The sequence below is a fragment of the Citrus sinensis genome, chromosome 7, assembly GCF_022201045.2.
Source record: "Citrus sinensis cultivar Valencia sweet orange chromosome 7, DVS_A1.0, whole genome shotgun sequence".
In the NCBI taxonomy this organism is placed as follows: Eukaryota; Viridiplantae; Streptophyta; class Magnoliopsida; order Sapindales; family Rutaceae; genus Citrus; species Citrus sinensis.
Window position 1 is genome coordinate 14921774 of NC_068562.1, and position 22194 is coordinate 14943967.

Here is a 22194-nt window from a genome sequence, read left to right on the forward strand (position 1 = left end):
TATTAAATCTCAAAAAAGTAAATCAAAGACAAGATGAGTAGAAAATGTGAATTCATGTTTTAGTTATAAATATAATACACACATTGATCGTACCATTTTTGCACTAAAATTGTCAACAATTAATTGGTAATTTTGACATTGTTCTACAAAGGGAATACGGCTGCGGACTAAACAAGATTTGTTTCACACCTGACAATTTTGTTTATGCAACCACTTTTTTTAAAATTCAATATTAAAGTCAGCCCATAATTCAAGTTGACTGGTTTTTCTGAATTGATGAGCAGAAGTTCAAATGGATTCAGTATTATGCCAAACTTGGAATTAAAAAATGATTTAAAGAAGTATAACTACGTGTGGTCGATACATCAACTAGATAAAGTAGTCTCATAATTACATTTAAGAAACTTATGTAATAACTTAAATTTTAAAATCGATTCTGACTGCTCTTTAATTATTGTGAAAGAACATAAGATAATTTTTATTAGATTATGTCGCATGATTTTATTTTTTTTCAATCATCTCATTAGAGGAAACTAAATTCTGCCCTTCTTCTCCCAACCCATGTGAGTCGCTTCGAGTCCCACTGCCAACCAAAAAATGCTATCGACTACCTGTCTTGCGGTTGTAATTTAATTATATTATATTAAATAGCATCATGATATAAACAAAAAAAAATAATAATAATAAAATAATCTAATCTCCAAGAGTAAAGTTGATCGATTTTCACCATTTCGGATAATTTTATTTTTTAACATTTATTATATATTTTACTATTGCAGTTTTTTTTTTTTTTACAAAATAACGTGACATTACACACTTAATTAAATGAATATAAGAAATAAATAAAAATAAATTATGAGCCAAGTAATATTTTCAATTAACTACTCTACGATGCGATATCAATTTTATTTTTTAAAAAAATTATAGCCTAAGTAATACTCATTTCTTAGTCACAAACTTAATTTACAATTTAGATTGTTGATCTTGATCCATTAATATCCATTAATTATTACGAGAATAATTATGACTTACATAACAAGAGAAACAAGTGGGAATCTAGAAGACATGAATTTCTAGACTTTCTCAATAATATAATGAAACATAAAATATTCCATTTTCGTGTGTAGAAACAAAAGTATTCCGTTCAGAAAAATAAAATAATAGTACTTTAACGTGGAAAATACTTCAAAACTCGAAAATAAAGCAAAGCCAATTGGTAGACAGAGATAGCAATCGGGTCAATTTAAAACTTCTAACGCCTTCCAAAAAATTAATTGTGCATGCACTTTTCTATTTCTGCTTGTTGACCTTTGACAAAAGAAAATGAAAAAAATAAGAAGTTCAAAAACAAGTAACCGACAGCTTCCTTAACTCACCCACTTTCATTCTTCGTTCTTGTACGGTATTGGCTTATATAATAATAGCACATGCCAGCTCTTGTGACAAATATTATCTATATTTTGTATCTTATCTTTTCTCTCACTCTTTTTCCACCAAGTTTCCAACAAGTTGAGCTTTCTCTAATGCATGGTTTGAATTTGAGAAAACTTTGGATTTTAGTCTTGAGTTTTGTTTTGGTCAATTTGAGGCCACTTTTGGTGGGTATATATTTACTTGGCTTTGTGGGTTTGCTAGAAGTTTGAGAAAATTTAAGTAATACAAGTCTTTTGAGAAAATTTAAGTAATACAAGTCTTTTGAGTAAATTTGTTCTTCTTGTTGGTCGTTAGCTATGGATTCTTTTTCATGGGTTGATACTTCATTGGATCTCAACTCCAACCCTCTCCGATTGAATGATGAAGTTCTGGCGCCGGCGGTACGTCGAACTTACCATACTCTTGGTTAATTTCCACTTGTTTTGAGATATATTATATCATTCAGAAGCTTAAAAATTCTTTGTTGTTATTGGGTTTCAGAAGAAAGAATTGCAAGGCGATTTTTCTGGTTTTGGGAACAAGGATTCTGTGAAACAAGAGGTGATTACATGTACAAGATTCCGTTAGTTAGCATTACTCTATTATTTTTATTATTATTTGTAGATTAATGTATTGGGAACTGCATAAGTTGTACTAAAAAGAAATTTGATTTACTTAATTTGCTCTTCCAGGAAACATTTTTTGATGAGTAACATTAATTAAAATGTTGTTAAAATGTTGATCTTTTTGTTTTTTATAATTTTTAGACCGGAGCTTTAGTGGCGGAATTGAACCGCGTGAGTGCAGAAAATAAGAAGCTAACAGAAACGTTAACAGCGTTGTGTGAGAGTTACAATGCTTTGAGAAACCAATTGATGGATTATATGAGCAAGAATCCTGAGATTAGTAAGGAGGTTTTTATTAGTTCATCGAAGAAACGAAAATCCGAAAGCAGCAACAACGACAACAATGTTGCGCTAACAATGGGAAATTCTGAAAGCAGTTCTACTGATGAAGAATCTTGCAAGAAACCAAGGGAAGAACACATCAAGGCAAAGATTTCGAGAGTTCATTATAGGACCGAGCCATCTGATACCACCAGCCTTGTAAGTCCAAAAAACAAAAGCACCCACTATGTTGCATAAAATATTGATGGGATTTTTGCTATGCAATTTGTTATGTTATGTGGTTGAATAATCTAATTTTGAACGTGTTTTATATAGGTTGTGAAAGATGGATATCAATGGAGGAAATACGGACAAAAGGTCACTAGAGATAATCCTTCTCCTAGAGCTTACTTCAAATGCTCTTTCGCTCCAAGCTGCCCAGTTAAAAAGAAGGTAAGCCCGAATGGAATTTCTTTACACAATCAATGCACAACTTATTACATGAATCCTTTTGAAAAGAATCACATATGATATGCATCATATGCAATCAGATTCATATCTTTTTTAAAACTTTCTTGGAAAAATATTTTTCTTTAAGGGAAAAAAAAATAAGTTTTGCAATTTAATTATGTTTCAGGTACAAAGAAGTGTTGAGGACCAATCTGTATTGGTAGCGACTTACGAGGGGGAGCACAACCATCCACTTCCGTGTCAAATGGACGCAGCATCCGGTTCAACAAGCCGTTGTGTGACGGCCGGTTCGGTCCCCTGCTCGACCGGACAAACCATCACTCTTGATCTCACAAGGTCTAATAATAAGTCCAGCAACGAAGATAAGGCTTTGAAACCAAGAATTGACACCAGTCCAGAAGTGAGAAATTTTTTGGTGGAACAGATGGCTTCTTCATTGACAAAAGATCCTAATTTTACGACGGCGCTGGCTGCGGCAATTTCTGGGAAAATATTTCAACATAATCCGAGAGAGAAATGGTGAACTTCATTAGAAGATTGCATGAGTGTTCTGCTGTTTCTTTCTTTTTTCTTTTTTTCAAATTAGGAATTTAGGCTGCTGTGAGATTTAGGATGTCTTTGTAAATACAGCATTGTAAAGGGAAAAAGAAAAAGGAAAATTCCCAAGATTAATTTTTGAGTCTTATGTAAAGTCAGAGGGAAACAGAAAATTTTCCTCTGCTTCAATATCAAAAATTGGAGCTCCACGGCCCCCAAAAAAAAAAAAATGGCAGAACAAAGTTATTTACCTAAGAGTTTTGGAGTCCTTTTCTTTTCTTAAATTTAATACTTTAAAACTGAAATAATTTTTATTTTTCTTTAGAGTTAGGAAAGAAATCAAAAGACGACTTCTTTTCGTTTTTTCTTTGATAAATTTTTACTTTTAGCAGCATGCGTGATTGGGATGAGCTCAATCATTACATTAATATTTTCCGGTTCACATGAAAAAGTGACAACTGAAAATTTGAGGGACCACATAGTGTTTTTTTTTTTTTAAAGAAGAAAATAGACTTTCCATTAAGCAAAATTTTTAAAAATACAAACAATATCATCCAGGTAAGAGTCCATCCAAACATTAGACGTTTCACTCTTAAGGGCATACTTAGCTAATCTATGAGCTAGTTCATTAGTGAATCTAGGGATGTGTTGAAAGGTAACCTTGTGAAAGTCACCTCTCATATCTTGAATTGCTGATATCACTTAGCAAATTTCTGTTTTGCTCCCTTTCTTATGGTTGACCAAATCAGCAATCTCCTGGCAGTTTGTCTCAATGATAATTGATGTCAATTGAGCTTCTTTGGCCACTTGAAGTCCCAGTTCTACAGCCTCTGCTTCTGCAAACTGCACATCCCAGCTTAGTCGTGATGGTTTAATTGCAGCTGCCACCACTCTTCCTTTATCATCCCCAATAACAGCCCCCAAGCCTACTGTTTTAGCGTCAACATTGGTAGCAGCATCCACGTTAATTTTGAAGCTTCCAGCAGGAGGTGGAGTCACTGATGATGCTTTTTGTCTTCTTGGTTTGCAGCTTGAGAACTTCCAACATGCTTCACTCTTCGATAGGCTTCGACTATAGCTTGGGCCTTTGCAGCTGAGACATTTGAGTTGATTTTCTCCCCTTTGAAAAGTAATTGATTTCTAGTATTCCAAGTAATCCACCAAGTAGCACCCAATAATTCCAAGTCTGCTTTGCACAGCCTCTTAGACATCTGAAACCACACTTCCAGCATATCCTGCCCTTTATAAACTTCAATGCCTTTATCAGCTAAGATTGTCTGTTTCCAAATCTTACCCGCTGCTTTGCACTCGATCAGGGCATGAGAAACAGTTTCCACACTTCTTCTGCAAATTTGGCATAAAGGAGATGCAGTCACTTTCTTCTTCCATAAATTCTCCATGGTTGGTAGCATGTTTTGAGCAGATCACCATAAAAAGATTTTTGTTTTTTCAGACAGCTCCAATCTCCATATGGCCTTCCAGTAACAAGAGCAATCCTCCGAGGTGCTAGGGATATCATGATATTTCAGTCTTAGATCAATTTGATAGCCGCTCTTAACTGTGTACATGCCTTTCTTGTCAAAATACCAGCAAACTTCATCCATTTTTAGGCTTCTAGGGAGAGGGATCCTTATTATGTAGGCTTGGCAAAATCCGGGTCCGGTCCGGGTTTTGGTGTTGCCCGGGACTGGACTGGATGAGTGAAATATAAGATCGGACCCGGGTTAAAACCTGATTTTTCCGGGTTCGGTCCGGGCTCGAGCCCGACACCTTCTGGGTCCGGGTTTTGATCCGGGCTTCTAAACCCGCATTGATAACTTCAATTTTTTTTCTTCAACTTTTTTTTCATTTCTCTAACAATGCAAATTTTTAAAAAGAAAATAATCAAATAAACACATTCAATCTCAAGTTTTAAAAAAGTATAATAGTCAAATACAAATATATAACATACTAATAATGCAAATTTTGCACAAATAATAAATAAAAATTATTTCAATCTACTTTCTAATACCTAAATTCATCCAATTTCAAACTTAAACTCATTCAATCTATATATAAAAAAATAAATAAATTAAATTCAACAACACAATAATCACACAATAAATTTAAATAACATCCAACATATCATAAATTCATAATTATATATATATATATATATATATATATATATATATATATTAATTTATTAAAAAACCGGGTTCGGTCCGGGTTTTGGGTTTTTGGTGTTGAACCCGGACCCGAGCCCGGAAATGTTCGGGTTTGAGAATTTCAAACCCGAGTCCGGTTTTTATATGAAAACCTGGACCGGATTGGCCGGGTCCGGGCCAAGTCCGGTCCGGGCGGGCTTTTTTGACACCTCTATCATTATGGCTGCTGCATCTTCCTTGTTAAAGTGCTCCAAAATTAAATCTGCTTTCCACTGGTTCCTTGCATCAATTAGCTCTGCAACTTTAGCATCCTCCGACAAAGATGGTATTGAGAAGGGTTTAAAGGTATTTGGCCTTGGGATCCAATTACTCTTATAAACTTGCACCATATCGCCTCTACCGATTCTCCATCTAGCCCCATTTTTTAAAACCTGTCTACCCCACAACAAGCTCCTCCAGAGGAAAGATGGATTTGATCCCAAGTTAGCATTCCAGAAATCTGAGCATTTAAAGTATTTGGCTTTTAGAACTTGGCCAGTCAAAGAATTTGGATCCTGAAGTATTCTCCATCCTTGTTTTGCCACCATCGCTTGGTTGCAACTACAAAAATCTCTAGAGCCCATACCACCTCTACACTTTGCGTGGCTTAATCTCTCCCATCTTGCCCAGTGAATTTTGTGTTTGTCTTCCTTCGAGCCCCACTAAAATTTTGCTACCGCTCTTTGAATATCTTCGCACAGCCCGATAGGGAGCTTAAAAACACTCATGGCGTAGGCTGGAATTGCTTGAGCTACTTCCTTGATTAACACCTCTTTCCCTCCAGTTGAAAAAATTTGTGCTGCCAATTAGATATCTTACTCAGTACCCTGAGCTTTACATCATTAAAAAAACTCATCTTTTTCAGACCAATCATCGAAGGCAGCCCCAAATACCTCTCGTGTCTCGATACTACATTCAGCTGGAAGATGTTTTTAATGGTTTCAGCTTGTTGCTCACTCACCTTGCCGCCAAAGAACATCGATGACTTCTCATAGTTGAAGATTTTCCATGAGGCTGATGCATAAGAGTCAAACAAAGCTTTCAACTGATTACACTCATTTGTTGAGGCTCTTGCAAAAATTAAACTGTCATCAGTAAATAATAAGTGAGTGATGGAGATCTCCTGCCCAAACCGCAGCCCATGGATCAAGTTTTGTCTTTTTGCCTGCATCAACAGATTTGAAAAAGCTTCCGCACATATGAGGAATAGATATGGAGATAGAGGGCACCCTTGCCTAAGACCTCTTTGAGCACGGAACAACCCTTTGAGTTTGCCATGTATGATTACAGAAAAATTTGCTGTTGTAATACAATTCAAGACTAGCTTTATCCATTTATGTGAAAAGCCTAGCCACCCCATAGTTTGTTCAAGGAACCTCTATTCCACTCTATCATAGGCCTTGCTAATATCTAGTTTTACAGCTACTAACCCATTTTTTGCACTTTTATTATGCCTAATTTTGTGAAGACATTCATACCCAATAATAGTATTATTTGTGATAAGTCTATTAGGTATAAAGACACTTTGTGTAGGCGAGATAACTTGATGAAAGATCTGTTTTAGTCTATTAGCCATAGTATTCGCCACTATTCTGTAAATCACATTACACAGATTTATAGGCCTAAATTCGGTCACCTTTTTGGGCTTGGCAACCTTTGAGATAAAAGCAATATAAGGGTGAAGGGACCACATAGTTCATGCCATATAAGTGGGGAATTTTTTTTTTTTGGATGTAAAAATCAAATCACACTTTATGAACTGTGTATCTTTAATAAAAGTTAATGTGATCTTGTAGTTTAATAGAGGCACCCAACTATAGCAGTCTGACATATTTCAAATAAATTCTAGATATTATTTTAAGATATTGGCGTGAATTAAATAAAAATAATACCGCTCATTATTCTAAATAGCAATGTCATAAGCAATTAACGCTCCTTATTCTAAATAGCAATGTCATAAGCAATTCAAATTTCGACAGATTTGGGTACCGAAATTATATTTTCCAATAGGGCTTGAACCCCCATTGACCATGAGATTTATATAGTTAAATTGCTTATAGCTTTCAAAATTCCTCTTTTTTCGACTCAGTTCTTCTATTACCACGAACTACTTTGATAAGAATTTATATGAATTTTATAAGGATAAAGTCTATATGAAGTTTTACCATTGGGCAAATATCGGTTCAATCAGGGCTGATGCCTGCCTAGTGGTAGACGATCATGGAAGTTGGTGACATGATGACAGGGGAGCCGACAATCAAAGGCCACAATCAAATTACCTTTAGGAGGTCCAATTAGGACATCCAAAAACTGCACAGCAATAATGGAGTCAATCAATGACATGTTTCGATCCTCTAGACACTTATCCATACTTTGTATTTGGTCGCTTAATTTTCTGGACTTTTGACAGTATTTATCATGCATGCACTTCGGGCCTGAGACATTGCAATCCTATGAATCACGTGAGAGTATGATCCTATTTAGGAATCATTTCAAAATTATATGGCCGGTCTGTTGGGAAAATATGCTCTCTAAAAGCATATGTGTTTATTTAATTGTAATAAATATTTTTTCTGATTAATAAAATTAATGAGGTATTTTATTCAAATATCTTAATTGCATTAATATTTTTATTAAAGTTCATTTAATCATATTATATGTATTTATGTGATCACCATGTGAATTCACAGAAGACATAAATACAAGTTATCTTATGATTAGATAAATTTAGTTCGCAGTTGATAAATAAAGTTGGACATTTTATTTAGGTATAGACTGTAATAAATTCATTGAATGATTTGTCTTAATCATGTATGAATTTATTGATGTAGTACGACTATATTGAACAGGATCACATATGAGATTTAATTAACTTTGTAATAACTGTCAGACTTATTAAATCTCATAGGCATTGATTTTACTATAATCTTAATCTTGAGTTAATTATAATTTCATGATTATAATTGTTATTCCATTTGAGTTACCAATAGACATGACACATACTTGTAGTCTAGATTACCCGGTATCTTAGTGGGAGCATTTATGAGTATTGGAGTTATAAATTAATAATATAGAATTTGTTCAACACATCTTTTGCTGGGTTTTCGGCATTTGATCATAGAATTCTCTAGTCAGAGTGTGTCAATATATTTAGTATGTTGAAAATGATCATTAGAGAAAACCAGTAAGTATCAAGGAATAAGATGTAATTAAATCGATTGGACAGTTAAGATATCGATTTAATTAATGATGTGGTACAAATGATTGTGCAGTAAAGAAATCAATGTGGCTTAGGACGTATTATTATTCGAGCATACAATTATGGAGGTCAATTCCAATCTTTTAGTGGAGTAGATTTAGAATTAAATAATTAGGTTAGTTTAATTACAGACCTAATTGTTATAGCCACTATTGTATGTTCCCAAATGATCCTCGAGTTAGCTTATTTAATTGACTGCACCACTACTGGATTAATAAGCAAGATAACTAGCTATTTGGGTCAAAAGCCTAAATATATCATTTAGTGGGAGGCTCCATTTAATTAGCTTGTGTGTAAGGGGCCTCATGTTATTTTATAAGGTGGGTCCCCTATAGAAAAAGCAAGTAACGCGAGTTTTGATTTTCATTATTTGGAGCCTAGGGTTTTCACTAAAGGGAGATATAAAAAGACTTATTTTCTCTAAAGAAAGAGAGAGCAGCCACTTTATACACATCAGAGAAAAAGTTTTTTCTCTCTACTGTTGAGAGAAAAATTTTCTCGTGCTAGTTGCTTTAGTAGTGATAAAGGCGCCCACACGTCAAGTGCAAATCAAACATGAGTCATAACCTGGAAGATCATTGGTGATAGTTCGTGATCTAACAAGCGTGGTGGTGACAGATCGTGATCTAACAGGCATAGTTGTGACGGAACGTGATCTGGGAGCCTAAATCACTTCAGCATAAAAAGTTAAATCAGATTTTCAAGGTACGATTTCTAGATTACAAATTCTTATATATTGTATGAGAGCAATCTTAAAAAGTTTTATAAAAAAAATTTTAAAAAATGTATTTTTCTCCAACACGGTCATCATCACCAACTTGGTTTTTGGCAATTCGTTGTGGTGGGATGAATCAAGATAATTTTTAATTTGATCTAGGATGTGATATGGTTCCAAAGAATGAATTTTTGATATGAACAATTCTAATAAGATTTCTTTCTTCTACGAGAATAAAGCTACGTGAAAATGATTCGTTATAAACTAAAAGAACAAAAGAAAAAACCAACGAGGTGTTGGTTCAGCTGGCACGGTTGAACCCCTTAAGTGGCTCGACTGGGTTTGCTCCCCAGTTCGAGTCCCCTGGGAGTCACCCTCGTTGGGAGGACTTTCTTGGCACCCGGCCCGAATCCGGAATAGTCAGGGCCTAATGTGGTCGCCGGATACCAGATGGTTCAAACAAAAAAAAAAAAAAAGAACAAAAGAAAAACAGGGATTCTCATCACTTCCAGTTACATGCTTTGTGACTCTTTTTGTGCTGAGGAAACCTCTCTTCATGTTTTTGCTCAATGGCCGTTTGCAATCAAATTAGCAAACTGAAATATGACTTGTTAAGAGTATCATTGATATGTACAAGTGATCACATCACAACTCACAACAAGAAGAAATACAAAACCCCATCTTGTAGGTATGCATTGTTACAACATCAAAAGCATACCTTCAGATCAAAGCCAGCTTCAACAAAAATACTTCCACCAGCATCATTTTAATTAATCACTTGTCTTATAAAAGAGGCTCCTTCAGTTAGAAGAACTTTGATAGGCTCAATCCCCACTAATTCCGGGCCCCAAAATCCCAAAAAACAGGGAGCGGCTCGGGTTAGTAAGTTGACATATTTGAAACAGAATTCAAGTTGTATGAGGAAAAAGAATTATTTTAGTTCAAAATAGATTCACTCTCTCTGACCCTTATGGAACGAGTGTATAGGAACTAGGACTGGTCTTTTGTAAATATAATATAATCAGTGCGTGCGATTTGCACCCAAAGTATTTGTTCTTCGTTTTCTTGCTCTTTTTTGTCGTTACTTTTCTTCTAATGGGTGAAAGAAAAGTGTTGAATAAGTATTACCCACGGATTTTGATCCATCAAAAATTCCAAGGATTCGATGAAAACGAAACCAACAAATGAGTGTTTGTTCCATGATATCCATGAGCATCTGGTGCAGCACTTGTGGCAGTTTCATCTATAAATGGACCAAATTTAATTTTCGCCAAGAAGACGTAATCGGCGAGAAGTATCTAGGAATTCAAATATTTAGGTTTTATTTTAAGTGCACACGTTGCTCAGCCGAGCTGACAATAAAAACGGATCCTCAAAATTCAGATTATGTAGTGGAGTCTGGTGCAACTGTAGTTTTGAACCTTGGCGTGCAGAGGAGGCTGAGGAAGAGAGAGATGGGGACGACGCTATGAAAGCCTTGGAGAAAAGAACCTTGGATTCCAAGAGGGAGATGGATACCCTTGGAGCACTTGATGACATTATGTCAGCAAGTCTGGATATGTAACTGTTTGTGTAGATGATATGCTTGGGGCCTTGCAGAGACAGAGCACAAGCACGGCTCCTGCTGCAGAAGAAGAAAAGGAAGAGAGCTCGGAAGATGAAGCACTTGTTAGATCAATTTTCAAGAAATCAGTTATGCGGAGGATTTCTGATGAAGTTGTTGATAATGACGATAGAGAATTTCAGTTTACGAGCAGTGAAAGTAGTTTGAAGAAGAGCAAGCTTTCTGAACAAGTTCCAAGGAAACCAAAATTGCCTCCAAAGTCTTCATCAATTCAGATTGAAGTTCTGCGGAAGTCGGTTGAAAAAATCTCTGGATTGAAGTCACTCTGCCAAAACAACTACAGTGATGATGATGAGCAGTCATCTTTTTTTCCTTTTCTTGATTCCTGAAATGTAACATCTTCCAAGAATTATCACATATTCCGGAATATAATTTCAGTCGTTGACAAAATGTAAATAGCTGTCAAATACTTAGAAGCAAACTCTGCAAGTTCTGGTTACAGATTATCAACAACTGCAATAATAGTGCTATTTCTGAACATAATAAGAGCTAGAGAGGCATTTCAAGAAACATATACAAAATGTACAATATAGTACCCAAGTTGACCGATTGTAAAACGAATATGATTTTAAACATTTTAGCATTTCTGTAAAATATTTTCGAACAATTAGAAGAAATTATTTAGAAAAAAAACCCAAAAGGGCGTACTTTCTTTTTTGTTTCTGCTCTCGGATGTAAAAGAAACCAGTTCATTGTACGGCTGACATGGCAGGTCAATTTGTCAAAGTCAAGGGGATCAAGTTAGTTGATTTTGTTTGTATCGTCAATTACTGTTAAGTAATAGATTTCTATAAAAATAATGTTATAATTGACTAATATTCACCATAGAATTTTTTTTCACTTCCTCTGTTGCCAAACACTAAATTGATTGACAAAAACAAAAGTATTTGATGAACTCAATATATATCTACATTAAAAAGCAACAGTTCACAATGAATTCATATGTGATTTAATGAGTAGATTAAAACTAAAAACAGAGAGTTTTGGCCACCAAAAGTTTTGTTGCAGAATGTATTGAGTAATTTAAATTCGCAGATAAAAATTATGAATAAAAAGCTCTCATTTCTGTTTCTTAATAACACAATTTTCTCTTATTTTCCTTTCCTTTTTTTTCTTTTGTCAATAAAAGCACCAAACAAGATCATTGCACTTTTAAATTCTAAATCACTTTTGATAATTTTATTTTCCATATTCCATTTTCATAATTGAATTTGAAAAAAAAAATTCTGTGGGATAAACATTTTCAAACTTAAATTGATTTTTGTTTTTAAATTTTAGAAGTAGAAAATTAAAAGACAACTTATTGCTGTTATTTTAAATAGTTGTTATAGCATGCACGTTTTGTAAATATCATATAGCATTCATGATGTATATTAACAATGAAAAAAAATGATTACAGTCTTCTCCCAGTTAGATTCGTTTTAATCATAAATTAAAAGGGCATGTTTAAATTGATGCTTCATAAATGACTGTTTTGTATTCTAATAGATAGACATTCCAACCATAATTTGTTGAAGTGTTATATATTCTTAAAAATATTTAGGCTACTAAATTTAAATCCAATGATTCCAAAATTGGATGCCGTACTTCAATTTAAATGCTTATATATCACTAATAAATAGTACTGTTACAATTTGGGTGATGACAAGTACTTGTTACTGTTTATACTGAATAATTATTAATTGTTACTAGTCCCGAGTGATTATTTATTTAAGGGAAATTATCACCGGTATACTCTTAAATGTCACCAGTATCAAACGTACTACAACACTTTTCGCTTATATCACTCTTATACCTTAAGTTGACAAAAGAGTTCCGGCGTCCACCTTTCCGTTTACTACCGTTAAGAACTTAACATAATTTGAGCAAAATGACTATTTTACCCTTTAAACTCAAAATGAGGTAAAAAAAATAAATTTGCCTTGAAAATTAATGTAATTTTCAATACACAATTTTTTTTATTTTGTTATTAACAATACATTTTTTTATTAGAAAAAGAATTATTAATGGTACATATTATTAACAATTATTCATAAAAAATATCCATCTTATACCGTAAAAAATTATTAACAACATATTATTTATAATTATACATATTATACCATAAAAAAATAATGATGCTTGGAGGAGTAAATCTTCAATAATTTAGGTTAAATTTGGAGGAGTAGATTCGGTTGTAAAGTAGCTTTTTTTCTAGCAATTATTAACAATTATCCGATAAATGGGATGACATGTCATTTTTATCAAAATATATCATATGACATGTCGTTTTTTACTAGGTAAATGGGATGACATGTCGTTTTAAAAAAAAAGACTAAATTACCCTTATGATGTCAGCGCTCGCAAACGACAGTTAACGGATCGGTAGACGACAGAAGTGTTTTGTCAACTTAGGGTATACGAGTGATACACTTGAAAAATATTGTAGCACGTTTGATACTGGTGTCATTTAAGGGTATATAGCTGATAATTTCCCTTTATTTAATAAACGAGTCCGACTACTTTGTAAAGGCTTCATTAACACTTCACGTATAAGATATGCAAATTAAGAGTTTGTGCTAGGTTTTTTTAAGTTCAGGCCCAATCTTAATAAATAAGAAGTGTAAGGCTTAGGCTTGGGTCGGGCTCATGTGGGCTTAGATTAGGCTTGGGCCGGACTTAAACTTTTACTTATTTTTTAAAATTTTATTAAAATTATTATAAACTTGAAAGTTGTTATAGTCAATAACGAATTAAAAAATAATTATTTGAAAATAAAATAATAAATAAAGTAATTAAAAGTTTAGATATTTAATTTTTTAGTATTGGATTCTCTAATTTAAGCATTTTATTAACTAATTAGCACTTAAGTTTAATATTATAATTTTAAATTTTTTTATTCATTATTGATATATAAATTAGGAATTTAAACTTACATTTTTTATTTTTCCATTATTATTCAAATTTAAATTTATAATTTTTTTTTTTAAAAAAAGAGGGCTTACGCCTGGTCCGAATTTCTTTTTCTAAACTCTTGTCTAGGCCCTCATATGCGAAGGGTGGGCCAAATCCCGTGTGAATGGGCATGACCAACCCAACCTTGGGTTAGCCCGTACTTTTTTGCCATCCATATTCATGTTGATGTGAAAATGTTTAATATTTTTAATTAAACATTTCTGTCTGAGATTGCTAACAAATTTTACAGATTATTGTATTAATTGCTATAAACATCATTGAGAAACAAAAACTAACATTTTGAATGATTTTTCTCCTTTTAAAAAATTAATTAGACTTCAACTTGTGTTGGGGAATAAAAAAGAGAGAGAGAGGGGCACATGGGTTCTGATTTTCTTTAAAAGACAGAAGAAATATAACTTCTTTCATTTAGGTTTTTATTTTCCTCCTTACCAAGCAGCGTGTAGAGTTGAAATAACTTCTTCAGAGATGTAAATCATAGAAAATATAGGGAATTTTCTCCATTTTAAGGTTTTTAAGCAAACTGAAAATATCAATAAGCATGGCAAAATTCGGATCCAAGTTTAGGTTCAACCTTTTCGAATTCAGACAGGGATGTAAATTTGTTGTACTGGACTTAGATATGAACTCGGTTTCTTTACTTAGTGTTTGGGCCGAGTTTAACTCGGAAAAATTTAGGTTTCCAAATTGCTAGTTTTAAACCCGGATTGATGAATCCAACTAAAAAAAAAAATCTGCATTCAACTGAAAAAAATCAAATACAAAAAAAAAAATTCTATTTATATTATAAACAATTTAAAAAACTAATATTAACATTAACAAAATCCAGATTTAGGTTCTGGACATGCAGGTTCACTCGGCCCGGGACATATCCACGTTTATAAAATGGCATCTAGATATCGAATTTAAATTAATCTGGTATGGTTGGACCTAGCCCAAACAATCCGGATTCTTCTGGGCCATGATTAAATTGTCATCCTATACATCACGCTATTCAAAGTGGAAGAGATTTGTGAGTTTTATCTCATGAAGAAAATAAATGATAACATTTTCATGATACATCATGAACAATGCTGGTAAGAAAACAAGAAATCATAATTTATTAATGATTTATTTAATAAAAGTATGCTTTTAGATCAACACTTTGTTTTCTATATAATAATAATAGAACTACGTAACTATATATATATTTTTTCAAAAATGATAGACCTATCTAATTATATTTTTTAAAACTATTTCAATTTAAATGAATTTTTAAATAATATTCTGAGATATTGGCGTGAGCCAAATTATAAAAATATCAGATGTTTATCCTTATGGTGCCTCAAGACTTCATCCACCTTAAATAAATACTGTAACCAGTATTTCCAAATCAATAGAATCAATTTATTGTTCTCAACCCTTAATTGTTTGAAGAGGAATATAAAAAATTGTGTTTGTAATTATACAATGCCTATAATATTTTATCGATTAATCAGTTTTGAATTTTAAAATGACTGTAATGTTGTGTAGCAATGGATTTACTACCACTTTAATGTAGTTCATTTATGGCTTAAATTTAATAAGCCTATGGTTCATTCATTTTACAAATTAAAGGTGATGGAAATTTTCACTATAAATAGCAATGAGTTGTAATTATCTCTTTATTCTAATACACAATAGAGAATTAAGACACATTATGTTTCTCTCTTAAATTTACTTTCTCATTAATTATTATTGCTTTATTTATTACGTGCTATCAGCACGGATAGCTAATCTAAGATATACTAATTGGTAAGTGTAGAATTTTATTTTACTTTTATTATAGTAGTCCTTATATGCTCTATGATTGCCACTAAGTTGGATCCTTCACATCAGAAAATAAGGATTATGATATGATATTGTTTATTATGATTCTTTTAAGTTATATTATCGTATAAACATTAATTATTAATGCAACTTGAAGTTTGCAAAAAGAAAGAAGAACTCGAAGTTCTGAATTTTAAAATGCAATTCTTAGAACCGAAAGTTCTAAAATCCATGACATCTATATATGAACTTGAAGTTCTAAATTGATAAATGAAATTCTACATCATTATTTCTTTATATCTAACATGCTTTGAGTTTGGTATTTATTTTTCTTTATTAGTAAGATATTCTTCAAAAGATGTCAAACCTCACAGATCTACAAATTCCCGCTCTCGATGTCTTTAGAAGTAATTATTTTTCTGGGCTTTTAGATGCAAAGATGCACCTCCAAGCTATGGGTCTAGAAGATGCCATAAGTTAAGGAAATCATGCATTCCAACAAGACAAGGCAAAAGCCATGATTTTTCTCTATCATCATTTACATGGAAGCTTAAAGCTCAATATTTGACTATAGAAGACCCACTGATTTTCTGGGATAATGTAAAGGAAAATTATGATCACCAGAGAGACATATTCCTTCCTAAGGCACAATATAAATAGATGAACTTAAGATTGCAAGACTACTCGAGAGTATCTGATTATAACTTTGAGTTATTTCGCATCACCTCACAATTGAAATTGTGTGGAGAATAAGTTAGCGAAAATACAATGCTTGAAATGACATTTTTCACTTTTCATGCATTAAATACAATCCTACAACAAAAAGTACCTAGAGTGCTGATTCAACAATTATTTAGATTTGATATCATGTCTTCTAATAGCTGAACAAAACAACGAGCTCTTGATGAAGAATCATCAATCACATTTATCTGGTTCTGGATCATTTCAAAAAACGAATGGAAATGAATAAAGAAATAAGGGATGTAATCAAGGAGGCGGAAAAAAATATGGTGATTACTCCCGTCATGATCATTAAAACTTAGAAAATTAAAATAATAAATATGGACACCACCGAAAGTGGAATGTCGATAAAAAAGAGAGTAAAGACAAGGGTTCAGAAAAAGAAACTTTATAAAAACAATAATTATGATATTTGTTATCAGTATAGAAAAAAGGGCTTTTAGTCACGTTTCTGCTGTGCAAATAAGCAAGCGATAAACCTTTATTAGGCATCCAAAATAGGCTAAGGAAAAAATATTGAGGCTAATTTTATCGATGAGTGAGATCCTGCAGATGGAGAACTGATCATTTAATTAGTGATGGAAATATCGATACTAACTAAACTTTATTTATTACTCTACTTATATTTTATTCATATACTTTTGTTATATTAAACTTTAGTTATTACTCTACTTATATTTTATTTATATACTTTTGTTATCACATCAAACTTACCTTATGTTTTATGTTTTAATAATTTTGATGTCCAACATGAACTTTTCTAGAATAAAAGGATATGAAGAAATGAATTACCTACCATGGAAAAGAAAATTGGCGATGTATGCTTCGTTGATACTGCAACTACACATACTATTCTTCAAGATAAAAATATTTCTTGAAAGAAATGTAAGCATTATTTCAGGTTCTGCAGACTTAATTGACGGCTTTAGAAGAGCCATTATGTTATTAGTAAATGGAACAATATTATTTATTCCAAATGCCTTACATTCAGCAAGATCTAAAAGAAATCTGTTAAGTTTTAAATATATTAGTATAAATGAGTATCATATTGAATTTTTAAATAAAAATAATATAAAATACCCCCACATCACTAAAAATGCCACGGAGAGGGAATACACATTGGAAAAACATCCAAGTTTCTCATTTGGGTTGTATTATACAATTATAAATTGAATTGAAAGCTATGTACTAATGAACCAAAAGTTCATTGATCTAAAAATATTTATTTTATGGCGTAAACACCTTGGTCGAGAATTCTCATGGCACCTATTAAAGAACTAGAAGATTCCATTGTCCAATAAAATTAGTTATACCACTTGCTCATAAGGTAAATTTGTAGTTAGGTCATCCCCTTCTAAGATTGGTTTTGAATCTTCAACTTTTCTCCAAAAAATTCAAAAAAATATATGTGGGCAAATCCATCCATCAAGTGAACCATTTTGTTGCTTTATAATTTTAATTGAAGCATCTGCATAATGGTCACATGTTTGTTTGTTGTCCATTTATGATGTTGCATTAGCCAGACTACTTGTCTAAATTATAAGATTAAAGTCACAGTTTTCAAATAGTTCTATAAAAAACAAAATGTCTTGATAACGTTTGTGAATTTACTTTTAAGACATTTGATGACTATTGTATATATATTTGCTCGAATCAATGTAGAACATTCAATTCTACATGTTCAAACACAAAATAGAATGGCAGAATCATTGATTAAATCACTTTAGGTGATTGCACGAAGATTGTTGTTTAATACACAATTACCAATATCTATACGGAATCATGCCATTTTACATTATGCAACATTAATTCGTCTTAGACCTTCTTATTATCAATATTTTCTATTATAACTTGTGCTTGGTTATCAACCTAATCTTTTCTATCTATACAATTTTGGTTGTGCTATGTATGTTCCATATCACCTACACAGCGCACAAAGATAGGACTTCAACATCATTTGAGGATTGAATGCACAATAACAAGCTCAATAATAATTGTAGAATATGTTATGATTTGAATTTGATTGAGCATTTTTATAGTTGGAGAAGAAAACTAACCATTGTTGACTTTCTGGGCATATTTGGATCGCTGTTAACTTCTGTCGCATTACTGTTTTGACTTTGTCCAAGATACTGTTATGCATATTTTAAATAGTCAGCTTACCGTTTTCTAGTATTCGGTTTGGCAATTGATTCTAGTGACTAATATACTCAAAGTCGACTTATCGTTTGGAGTTGTCAGTTTGCCGTTTAATTTCAAAAACATGCAAGAAATTATTGGCTACCCATTTATGCTAAATGGTTCATCGTTTTCAGTTAAATTGCTCTTTGGAATTTTTTGGTTAACAATTTTTCAATAAACGACTCATCATTATCTTCTAAAATCAAAATTTTATGTCGTCTTTATAAAATCGATTTGCCATTTCAAGATTAACGGTTACCCATTTTTGTCCAAATTCTTAAATTTGTCCAAAAACTTTATATGACCTTAAAGAATTAACCAATTTTAAAGACTCCAACATTCTTAATCTTGCTTGTTATCATCAAAATCAATATTATGGAAATATTTATGTTATCACAGTCAAGTGTAAAGGTAACTAATAAGTTCTACGTTGCATGCCAGAAGCGTGCATACCACTTGGTCCTATAAATACTATTTCTCAAAATAGAAGAATGAAAAATCAAGATCCAAATGAAAATAATGCTCAAAAAATGAATATTCCCACATTACTTGAATCACAAGTTCTAGATGAACTGATAGTCCCAGCATGTCCTGACAGAGACACAAGTCCTAGGAGTGATGGAAGTCCTTGAAGAGGCATTAGGTCCCAACAAAGCACAAAAATTCAAAAATGAAGAAAAATCTAGAAATAATACTTACACTAAGAAAATATGTGATTGTAATAAAATTGTCGTCAACATTGTCTTCTCATTCAAACTGAAATTACAAATGATTTTGACCTAAAACTATCGATGAATGTAGACAAATGCATGATTAGCCTCAATGAAAATAAGCAATTCAAGCATAATTGACTTATGAAGTATTTGGATCTTTAGTCCAGACATCTAAAAATGTCAAACATGTTTGATACAAATAAGTGTTTATAAGGAAATGTAATGAATATAACAAAATCATAAGATATAAAGCGCGAATGGTTGCACAAAATTTCTCGTAGAGATTTGGTATTGATTATGAGTATAACATATACTCCAGTAGGACACCATTACGTTTCGATTTTTAATCAGTTTGACAGTCTCAGAAAAACTTGATATGTGTCTCATGGATATAGTGACAATATATTTATTTAAATGGGTCACTTGATTTTAAAATGTCTGAAGCATATATAGATCAAATGATCATATTTTGTATTCAATAAAGCTACAACAATCCTTTTATAGATTAAAACAATATAGGCACAGGTAGTATAATTGTTTAAGTGAATATTTAATAAAAGAAGAATGTATAAATGATCCTATTTACCCATATATATTTATTAGAAAATCTAAATATGGATTCACTATTGCAGCAGTATATGTAGATGACATGAATTTAATTGGAACTCCTAAAGAGCTCTTAAAAGTTGTTCAATATTTAAAAAGAAAATCTGAAATGAAACATTTAACGAAATAATATTGTCTGCTGATTGAGCATAACACTGATGCAATACTTGTCCATCAGTCTGCCTATGTTGAGAAAATCTTAAAGCGCTTCAACACAAATAATGCCTATTCATTAAGTACTCTTATGCTTGATCTAAAAATGATCCATTCCACCCTAAAGAAGATAATGAAAAGACACTTGGTCCATAGTACCACATCTGGATGATATTGGTGCATTATTATACTTAGCTTAGTGCACTAAGCCACACATTGCATTCTTAGTGAACTTATTGGCAAGATTTAGATCTGCACTAATTCGAAGACAATGGAATGGCATTTAACATGTATTTCGCTATCTCCATGGAATGATGGATTTAGGTTTATTTTATTCAAACAAGCAAACAAAACAAATCAAGCCTTGTTGGTTATGCAAATGCAAGTTATCTTTATAATCCTCATAAAACTCGTTCATAGACAAGATTTATTTTTACATGTAATAATACAACAATTTTATGGCGATCTATGAAGCAAAATTTTGTTGCCACTTCTCTGATCATTCAGAGATTCTTACTCTACATGAAGCAAGTAAGGAATGTATATGGCTACAATCTCTTATCTATCATATTTAAGACACATGTAATCTAACTTCTGTTATAGACATGCCAATAGTAACATTTGAAGACAATACAGCTTGTACTACACAAGTTAGAGGAGGATATATCAAGGGAGATAAAACCAAACACATGTCACCAAAGTTCTTTTACACTCATGAGCTCCAGCAGAGCTAGAAAATTGATGTCAAATAGATACACTACATTGATAATTTTGCAACTTATTTTACTAAAAGCTTTGCCCACTTTAACATTTGAGAAGTTATACTATAGCATTGGCATGTGTTGACTCAATAGATTATTAAATTGATATTTATCTCTTTGAGGGGGATCATTTTATCAGGGGGAGTATAAATATTTAAGGGAAGAACTACTACAAAAATTATACCTATGTGTATTGTACTCTTTTTTTTTCTTATGGCCAGTTTTTCCTACTGGGTTTTTACCAATTAAGGTTTTTAATGAGACAATTATTATAGCACATCTAGTGGCATTATGATCCTCTTAGAGTGGTAAATATTCGAGGGGAAGTGTTTTATAATAGTGGATTTACTATCAATTTAATGTAGTTCATTTATGGCTTAAATTTAATAGGCCTACTGTTCATTCATTTTTACACATTAAAGCTAATGGAAATTTTCACTATAAATAACATGACATTGCAAGTGAAAGATTATCCAATTCTTATTATCTCTTTTTATTCTAACACACAATAAAGAATTACGAGTCATTATTTTTCTCTTAAATTTACTTTCTCATTAATTATTATTGCCTTATTTATTATATATAATTAATTATTTTTATTAAGAACCTATTTTGATAAGCATACAAAATTTGTTGCTTCAATTTGAGGAAACAAACTTAAAGGCTTTATCAAATTCAAAGGTGCCAATCCAATTATGAGAGGATCATTACTAAGATTGCTCAATCTGTTATCAATTGTATACAATGAACTATGACGATAAATGAATTATACTCTTTAATTAAACAATTCAATTAATATACAAGATTTAAAATTCAAAATTTTGATCACATCAAAGTGAATTAATGTTTTATTTTTATTTACAAATTCAAAATTTCACCCCAATCAAATTTAAGAGTAGTTCCGTTTTATGTATATATTATTTTTATTTTTTCAAATGTGTTTTATGCAATATTTAAAGCAAAAATGAAAGAAAAGAAAGGTGATTCATTGATTATAGTAACCGATTTGCTTATGTTGTTGTACTGGAGTGAAATCTCAAAATAAGTTTACTAGTAAACCTTGCCAACGGTCTCGGAATCTCGTTTATGGTTTTGGTTGTTTTTCAATTAATTTTGCCGAATAAATTACCAAAAGTACTGTTAAGGGACCCACCTATCCAACTTCCTGCCACACATTGAGATCCCAAACATCTACCAAGTACCA

General features: G+C 32.1%; 1 protein-coding gene and 1 pseudogene across 1 annotated transcript; both read left to right on the forward strand.

The window, feature by feature from the left end:
• The first annotated feature begins 1462 nt into the window (after positions 1-1462).
• Positions 1463-3563, forward strand: LOC102616268 (probable WRKY transcription factor 40). The gene is made up of 5 exons (XM_006493291.3): positions 1463-1814; positions 1915-1974; positions 2181-2519; positions 2637-2753; positions 2938-3563. Exons 1-5 carry the CDS (start codon positions 1731-1733, stop codon positions 3292-3294), a joined length of 957 nt encoding a protein of 318 aa, XP_006493354.2. The 5' UTR covers positions 1463-1730; the 3' UTR covers positions 3295-3563.
• Positions 3564-9967: 6404 nt separating this feature from the next.
• LOC112496223 (uncharacterized) lies at positions 9968-11596 on the forward strand (annotated as a pseudogene).
• The last annotated feature ends 10598 nt before the right edge of the window (positions 11597-22194 follow it).

What these genes read in the sequence shown, in the direction of transcription:
- LOC102616268 (XM_006493291.3), top strand. Translation starts at nt 1,731, where the DNA reads ATGGATTCTTTTTCATGGGTTGATACTTCATTGGATCTCAACTCCAAC. An exon ending in CATCTGATACCACCAGCCTT is followed by an intron (nt 2,520 to 2,636) that starts GTAAGTCCAAAA and finishes TGTTTTATATAG; the next exon opens with GTTGTGAAAGATGGATATCA. An exon ending in GCTGCCCAGTTAAAAAGAAG is followed by an intron (nt 2,754 to 2,937) that starts GTAAGCCCGAAT and finishes ATTATGTTTCAG; the next exon opens with GTACAAAGAAGTGTTGAGGA.